The sequence below is a fragment of the Ciona robusta genome, chromosome 1, assembly GCF_009617815.1.
Source record: "Ciona robusta chromosome 1, ASM961781v2".
NCBI lineage: Eukaryota > Metazoa > Chordata > Ascidiacea > Phlebobranchia > Cionidae > Ciona > Ciona robusta.
The window spans coordinates 10,817,698-10,827,151 of NC_143235.1; the positions used below are offsets into that span (position 1 = coordinate 10,817,698).

General features: G+C 34.9%; 1 protein-coding gene across 1 annotated transcript; it reads right to left on the reverse strand.

Moving 5' to 3' along the window:
• Positions 1-226: 226 nt before the first annotated feature.
• Positions 227-9,291, reverse strand: LOC149743083 (heterogeneous nuclear ribonucleoprotein H2-like). The gene is made up of 10 exons (XM_089880271.1): positions 9,093-9,291; positions 8,826-8,944; positions 8,403-8,549; positions 7,952-8,090; positions 7,260-7,450; positions 6,995-7,077; positions 6,344-6,553; positions 5,911-6,046; positions 5,554-5,637; positions 227-483 (listed from the first exon to the last, which is right to left on the reverse strand). The coding sequence occupies exons 1-10, from the start codon at positions 9,206-9,208 to the stop codon at positions 422-424; spliced, it is 1,287 nt and encodes a 428-aa protein (XP_089736397.1). The 5' UTR covers positions 9,209-9,291; the 3' UTR covers positions 227-421.
• Between the last annotated feature and the right edge of the window lie 163 nt (positions 9,292-9,454).

Below are 9,454 nucleotides of genomic sequence, written 5' to 3' on the forward strand. Positions count from 1 at the left end.
TACCAACATCTCTATCACATGACTGAACAAGTTTGGGTTAAGGAATCCTTAAGGTTTGTGGTAAGAAATGTTAAGGAATAAGAGAAAAAACAATGTTGGTCAAAAAACAGTAGGTTTCTCCTCAAAATATTGTATGCATGATGGAGTGTTAGTGTTCCAATACTTTACAAAAAATTTTGCACAAAATAGAGTCCAGATATTTCGTATTAGTATATATAAAAGTGTCTTTGATTTTTTAGGTCATTTATTTTACAAACAGAGACTTATTGTACAGTCAATAAATGTAAACCATACATGGCGCCTTACACACGAATATAAGGACATTTTAACATTGTTTGACCACTTTTAAACCAAAGAACATTGTTTTGATATTGTGGTCCCCAGTAAAGATTGTGTAAGTACGTGTGGTCCATTTTGCAAATCAGAATCTGTAACCACCACCACCACCACCACCACCACCACCACCACCACCACCACCACCACCTGTGATATAAAAACAAATAGCATTTAATATGGTGATAGGGATTTTATTTTGTAGGTAATAAATCAAAGTAGTGAGCAACCTCTGGCCTAACACCCAGGTCCTCCTATGTAAAAGATAAAATGTTAAACCTTTGTTACATATAATTCAAATAAGTTGTCCTCAAATTGAAGTTTTGCTATCGTTCTTATTGGAAGTAAAAGTTTATAGTGTTCCACTGTCTAGTTCTATCATTTAAAGACTAGACTGGAATGTTTGTTAGTTCGGTATATTGTTAGTCGAGTTAATAACGTGGTTATCAATTATGATCCGATCACGTGATGCAATACATAGATATCAAATACTTCGTGATATATGATGGCATGAATATAAACAATGAGCATGAACACTACATCCCTCTCCAAGTTAGATGGTAAATTACATTTTAAAATGTTGTTTAGCTAAATGCACAATATCTAAATTGGTTCACAATAACACAGTATTTTTGGAAGGTATATGAAATAAAACAATGAAGTAATATGGCTCGGATTAACACAGGTAGCTTGTTTAACACAGGTTGTATATAAAGTTATAAAAGAAAGTTTGAAGTACGTTGTATTAAATTGGCAGTACGTGGCTTAGGTAACGAAATGAAATACTGCAATATACAAGCAATAAATGAACATGGCATGCACGAGTACTTATATAAAGGTACCATCTCTGAGGTATTCAGGAGGCCTACGATTTCGTACCGGATATCGATGATTATCAGTATGTTCATTTGTCTCATTAGTGAGGTTATCTTCATTGTTCACTGTGTTGTTATGGTTGTATGGATAATATGGTTGATCGTCATCTGTGTGTTTCTTATGTTGTTGTGATGTATTTATTTTCTTGAAGAATGAAGAGTTTCTTGTAATTTCTTTGTATGCATTTTCTGCTGTGATCATTGTTCCTTTGATCTTTGTAATTGTGAATGGTTGTGGATTGTAAGGAAGCATTAATTTTCCTTCTTTTCTTTGTTTTACAAGAACTTTATCTCCAGTCTTGAAGTGAGATACTTTTGCATGTGTAAGTTCGTCTGCATATTTCTTCATCTTGTGTTTTGCACTATTGTCTCTGTTGCGAAGATTTGTATCTTCTTTCATCTGTTCAGCATTAGGAATTGTAATGCTTATCTTTCTTCCAAATAGTAGTTCAGCAGGGCTGACTTGTGTTGTAGTGTGTGGTGTTGCTCTGTAGTTTCGTAGGAATGTAAGTAGTTTGCTTTTCCATGACTTAGTTTCAGCATTGAAAATTCTTACAGCTTTGTTCAGTGTTTTCATAAATCTTTCAGCTTCAGCGTTTGCTTTCGGCCAGTGTGGAGTAATTCTTCTGTGTGTGAATCCAAGTTCTCTTGCAAATCTTTTGAATTCACTACTGTTGAATGGTGGGCCATTATCAGTTTTCAGAATGTCTGGTATTCCAAAACATGAGAATGTTTTTTCCAAAATAGGAATGACTGTTGTTGCTTTGGTTGATTTGATAATTTCAACAATTGGATATCTTGTATACTCATCAATTAATACAAGTAGATATTCTCCAGATGGGTATGGTCCAGAAAAATCTAAACTTAGTTCTTTCCATGCACCTTGAGGTAATTTTGACATTTGCAGTGGTTCATAGTTCTTTGTAACTGTCGCAGCTTGGCAGTATATACAATTCTTGACTCTTTCTTCCACTGTTTTGTCAATTCCAGGAAACCAGGCGTGTTCTCGTAGTAATGATTTGGTTTTAACTATTCCTTGGTGTCCTTCATGTGCTAAATCAATGACTCTTCTCTGCAGTGTTTTTGGAATGACTATTTTTGTTCCTTTTAAAAGTAAGCCATCTTCTGTAACTGATAGATCACTTCTGATTAAATGGTATGGTTGCAAAGTTGAATCCTTAGCATTTGATTTCCATCTGTTTGCTGTTATTGTCTCTATGACTTTTTGCAATGTGTCATCTTGTTGAGTAGCATTTTGTATTTCAGCTTTTGTTAATGCAGTAGGTATTGCTGTTGCTGCAATAAGATTAACATATTCTTCTGCATTGTCTGACTCTTCACTTGCTGAGTGATAAATAGGATGTCTTGACATATAATCGGCTGGATTATCTTTTCCAGGTCGATATACTACTTTAAAGCTGTACGGTTGTAGCCGTAAGTTCCATCTTTCAATTCTAGCAGGAGGTTTTGATGATGGGTTTTTGAAAATTAATTCAAGCGGTTTGTGGTCAGTAACAAGTGTAAATGGCGTTTGAATTCCATATAGATATAAGTGAAAATGTTCACATCCCCAAACAATTGCCAATGCTTCACGTTCTGTCTGTGAATATCTTTGTTCGACTGATGTAAGCACTTTACTTGCATAAGCAATAATTGAAATATTGTTGTGTTTGTCTCGTTGGCTTAGAATAGCACCTAATCCAACTGGGCTTGCATCCACTATAAGTTCTGTGTCTTTTTGCGGATCAAAATAGTGTATGACTGATTCACTTGTTAGACTACATTTGAGCTGTTGCATTGCTCTTTCATGTTTCTCGTTCCATTTCCATGTAGAATTCTTGTGTGTTAATTCTCTTAATGGTTGAGTGATTGTGGCATAGTCTTTGATTAATCTTGAGCAATAATTTGCCAATCCAAGTAAGCTTCGAATTTCTTGCACTGATTTTGGTTTGTCAGCATTTTTGATTGCTTTGATCTTCTTTTCTTGAGCATGTATTCCGGCGTTGCTGATTACAAATCCAAAGAATTCTAGTTTTGACCTGTTGAACTCACACTTCTTTTTGTTTAAAGTGAGGTTCTTCTTTCTTAAGATGTCCAGTATTGATCTGAGACTCTTGTCATGGTCATCTTTGGTTTTGCCGAATATGATGATGTCATCGCTTACATTTAATGCTCCAGGTATGCCTTCGATCAATTGTTGTATGATCTTTTGAAATAGTTCAGCTGCTGAGCAAACTCCAAAATTGAGTCGCTTGTATCGATAAAGACCTTCATGTGTAGAGAAAGTTGTTATGTATCTGCTTGCTTCATCCAATTCAATTTGATGATATCCTTTGTTTAAATCTAGCTTGGAGAAGACTGTTGCTCCATTAAGATGGTGTATTATATCATCAAGCGTTGGACATATGTGTCTTTCTCTGTGTATAGCCTTGTTTGCTTGTCGCATGTCTACACAAATGCGAACTTCTTCTGGACTGTTTGGCTTTGGTGGAGTAACTATTGGAGATACCCACGGTGTTGGTCCAGATATTTTCTCAATAATGTCATTTGTTTCTAGATACTCAAGTTCTTTAGTGACTCTTTCTCTTATGTGAAAAGGTATTCTTCTATGTGGCTGTGCTACAGGTTGTATTGTTTTGTCTATATGCAGCTTTGCCTTGTACCCTTGGAGTTTTCCAATTCCTTTGAATCGATCGGAGTACGTTGTGAGAATTTCCTGATCATCAGCTTCATCGCACTGTTCTGCATGAGTTGCGAAGATTTCTTCTTTGTCTTTGATAGCTGTTGGAATCACTACTAATCCCAATTTTTCAGCTGTATGGTAACTCAGTAAACATTCTTCTTTGCCTTTTATTACATACATTTTTGTTTTCATTATGTATTTAGGTGTTTTGACTTCTGCAGTGATCTTTCCAAGTACAGGTAGTGGTTTCTTTGCTTGGTATGCATAAATTTTAGTGTTAGTTTTCTCAAGCTTGCAATCTAACATTTTGAAATGTGTTTCATCAATAATGTTGACAGCAGCACCAGTATCAAGTAAGAAAGTAATATTGTTGTCATTCACTTCCAATTTTACTTTGGGTGGTTTGCGTTGAGGTTTGTTATGCCTACATATGGTAACATATGCTTTACGTACCTCTGGTTCTTCATCACTGTATTCTGATTCTGAGTTATCTTCAGTTTGTCTCACATGCTTCTTTTGTTTCATGTGTAAACAGCATTGCGAAAAATGATTGTATTTTCCACAGTTACGACATTGATTTCCAAATGCGGGGCATGACTTCCGTCCTTGTGCATGAGGATAGTTTCCAGCACAGAAGTAGCACTTCTTGCTTCTTGTTTCTCTTTGTTGATGTCTTGTTTTCTTCGTGTATTGTTTTTTCACTTTATATGCTGACTCTCGAGCATTTGATTCTGACTTTATGTTTTTCTCGATGGATGATGCTTGGGCTTCTGATCTTTCCATCGCATTCGCCATATCAAGTAAATTGACAAGAGTAAGCTGTTGTGTCTCAAGCGCTCTTTGTCTTATTTTGTGATTTCTGCATCTGCTGATTATCTGAGTTTTGATTTCATCGTCAGCGTTATGAAAATCACAATTCTTTGATAGTTTACGAAGACGAGAGTGAAACTGTTTCATTGTTTCATCCTCTTCTTGTTTTGTTTCACGGAATGTTACTCTTTCATAATCAACATTCTTCTTGTCTGTAAAATGTTGGTTTAGAGTTGCTATGGCTTGATCATATGATTCAGCATCGTCAGTGTCAGGTAGACTTTTGAATATTGAAAAGACTTCATCACCAGCATAATGTAGTAAATTAGCTCTTTTCACTTTATTTTCTGTGATGCCTTTTACCACAAAAAAGTTATTGAGGCGTTCTACCCAATGTTCCCAGCGAGGGCCTGTTGTCGAAGATTCGTACGGATTAAACGGAAAAATACCATCAGACGCGATAGCAGCCATCTTGGTTTTTCTTTACCGTCTTGCTTTGCGAACTTCGTAATATGGACGTCTTTTGTCCGTTAGCTTTCTCTGATCGACTAATGCACGTTTCCTTGTTTAAGTAACGTTATCCTCGTCGCCAGTTATAGTGTTCCACTGTCTAGTTCTATCATTTAAAGACTAGACTGGAATGTTTGTTAGTTCGGTATATTGTTAGTCGAGTTAATAACGTGGTTATCAATTATGATCCGATCACGTGATGCAATACATAGATATCAAATACTTCGTGATATATGATGGCATGAATATAAACAATGAGCATGAACACTACAAAGTTCTCTATTTAAATTAACACAAGTTTATACAAAACATATATAATTTGTTAAAAAAATAACTTTTAACCTCTTCCTCTTCTTCTCTGTCCTCCACTTCTGAATCCTCCATCACGTCTGTTGCTCCTCAAGAACAACTCAATGTATCTGTGCTCTGTATTAAAAGGATGAGATGCAATGTTTAGTTAACTTAATGGATGAATGTAACTGTATCACATTTCACCATTTAGTTAAAAAACTCCAGACTGTACATTTTGAGATTCAATCAGGTTTTGCATTACTTTATTCTACCTTATTTAAAGTTGAATCGAAATGTTAAAAATACAAAACATTTTATTATTTTCTTAATTAAAGATTTCTATTGCATGTTATTCAAAACCATTTAGACATAAAAAATATTCTACAGTTCTACAAAATTTTCACGTACGAATACACTCCTTGTTCTTCTGCATGGCAGCTTGTGCATCTTGATAAGAGGCAAAAAACACAGTTCCTTCACCGGTAACTCGACCATCATCGCTGTACTCGATATTTACTCTTACTGGCACAAGGGGTGAAAAAAACTGAAAAATGCAAGTAAGACAAAATATCAAGGCATGTTGTTTTATGTTAGGGTAAAATTAACAAAACTAATACCCAAAACTAAGATTTTTTTAAAGAAAACGAAATATATATAAAAATTGCTGTAACTTTATAACCAAAAAGTTCAATTTGAAGGATATATTCAATATTCAGAATGAAAATATAACATTTTTAGGGTAAATTATACACTTCCACAGAAAAAAATGACACATAATCTTACATAGTATGACTTAACTCGAAACAATAAAGCTAAAAATTGCAAAAAAACCTTCTCTTACATTAAAAACATCCTGTTCCTGGCACTTAAAAGGAAGACCTCTCATCCGGACCACAAATTGTGATGGAGAAGCTTCTTCTTCATAAAACTCCTCTCCATAATTCTCATCACCATTATAACCATAATCTTCCTGAAAATTTCCTCCACCGTAATTTCCACCGCCATAATTTCCACCATAACCACCAGAGTTGTTGTATCGATTGCCATATGGCTAAAATAAAGGGAGATATGTTTTTTAATAAAAGTAATTTAATTTAAAGTATATTTATATATATATTATGTATACATAATTTTTTTAATTTAGGTAATTTAATTTTAGAAAAAAAAATTTAGAAAAAAGTCTATATTTCTAAAAGCAATTGCCTTAAAAGTAATTTTCAACTATGAAAATTGGATTTTATTTAGAACCTCCTGAATGAATGCCGTCCATTTAACAGCTGTTTGACCATTCTTTAAAAAAAACTCAAAAAATACTGGCAAGTAATGCCCCAAGTATTCAGGTAAATAAAGCTACCAACCTATGACCTGACCATGGACATAAGGGTTTCTAACGTACAAGAAAGCAATTGTCCCATAAACCAACATTATTAACAAGTTTGTCAACATGAAGTTTCTATATTACAATCAATATAATAGAAAAGATGGTAATTACCTTCATTCCTCCTCTACCTCGACCCCTGTTATTCCTCCAATTCCCTTCCCAATCATCTTCACAATAATCACCACCACCATAACCTGTACGTCATTATATGTTATATTAATAAATACCACAGTAAAAATGTTTGTGTTCTGGTTTATAACGCACGGAACTACTACCTTACTATAATAGGATTTTTAAACTAAATTTATAAAAATCTTTACCTTTAAAACTAAGTTTGTGTAAGTGAAACAAAATACATTATTATACAACAACCCACCTCCACCCCCACCCCCAGCATAACGTGAACCACCTCTTAACCATCGTTGGCCCCTTGAACCCCGCCCACCACGGTTGGGTCGATCATAGGGTCCCGGTCGACCCCGTGACCCGAAACCCCTTTCATCGTCCATATATTCACCCTGTGATTCCATTAACTCACGTTTCGAACTTTTGAAGATCTCTATGTACCTATGAGTGACAACGAAATTAGAATAATAGTCTAAACTTGTTTTAGTTTAAAAACATTTTCATTGACTAACATTTTTTGCCACAGTGTTAGCTAAGCTTTGGTTTAGTTTAAAACAGGGATGCACAAGACTTATTTGTTTCCGTGTAAACTTTTTAAAACCGGCCAAAATGTTTTGCTAAATTTAGCACAAACATAGAAAAGCGAAAAACACATTTTTTTTAAATCGACGATAATAAGATAAAACATTGAAAAAATTTTACTGCTCAAAAATTGAGTTGTGTATGTGGATTGTTGTACAAGCTAACTAGACGTTGTGTATCCCTGGTTTGAAATAGGATTAGGTAAAATACCTTTTTCACCAACTCTTTTTACCCTTGTCGCAAGCCACGAAAAAATGTATACTGAATGTTGTATTCCAAATGTTGTATTCCAAACCCAGTAATAATCTCATAGACTTACCTCCACAGCGCCCCCCACAAAACTGCCCTACCCCCACACACCTGTGCCCAATCTTCTCTTTATGTTTTGTCAAAGCTTTCTCAGCCGATTCTGGCGACCCAAACTCAACATAAGCCTCCCCCGTGCTTCGCCCATTGTCATCTAACGGTAGCGTGATCCCATTTGGCACGATTTCCAACCCTTTTGTGCAACGACATTTGAAAAAAATTCCCTTAAACATACACTCAGCACCTCCCAGCCTCTAACCCACATGATAAAAACATGCAACGCTCTCATTAACTCTATACTGTTTGGGTGTTTAAGGCCTACACCTGTTCATCTCAAACAGTTCGCCCCACGTGGTGTAAAGCACTTGCCCATCGTGTTAAAGATATTGCAACATTGAATAAAAGAAATTTAAAAAAAAGAAAACAATGCTTTATACTTTAAAACCAAACTTAGAAATTTCGAAAAACATTTAGAACCCTGTAACCAAACTGTCTGTGCACCCACCAGAGAAAAATTGAGCAACTTCTTCCTTGGAGCACTGAAAAGGAAGTCCTCGTAGGCGGACGAAGACATCAGCTTGGGCAGAAGAACCAATTTCCTCTTCTGATAATCCAAGAACATATTCCATCTCCTTTACACTTGATTCAAACACTGTAGAATATGAATACATACTGAGTAAGTCAGTTTAGAAAATACCACCTAAAACATTGGTTTTAATCAATCCATTCATTTTTTTTACTTTAACTGCTAATCAAGTTGTGAAGCAATTTTTAAGCAACTTTATCTGAAAGATTTCTTTTGCACGGATTTTCTCACAGAGTAAAATACTACACAAAAGTTATTATGTCCAAGCTGATGAGCGGGTATTTAATTTACAAAGAAGCATATATTATACACAATTACACAGGCTACTAAGGTAAGAGTTACCTTCTATGTATCGTTTTCCAATCAGCTGATGATCTTTTTCAAAGCATGTTTGCAAGCTCTTTTGCGATGTAACCTCTACAAAAGCTTCTCCACTTGGTCGCTGATCATCTGTGTAAGTTCTGCAGATATAAAAGAAGCTGTAAAAATCATCATCCTATATACAAGTCAATGGCATAACTATACATGAATGTATAACACAATTCTCTCTCTAAATATATTAAATAAACTTAAATAAAAAAAGACAAAAAAATAGATTAGCGGGCTCACCTTCGAATTCCAGCTTCACCACCAACAACTTCAACATTCAAAAATTTAATGACCTCAGCTTCTGTGGCTGCCCACGGTAATCCACGTAATCGAACAACGTATCTTTCTTCCGTCATATTTAAGCAATTATATCACGAGCAATTACTGCAGCAAAGTATATCAACGTTATTTCTTATAAGACTTATAAGTTATGTTACTTCCTCGTTCTTTTTTTTTATTCAAAGCGGAATTCTGCTCTACTATTTCGGATAACACAAAGTTTTTCACTATCAAGAAAGGAAGACAAAACGATATATATGCTTTAGTGTTGAAAACAATTTAAAACATTAGGGTAATGTTGAAGTTATGGATAAGATATGTGA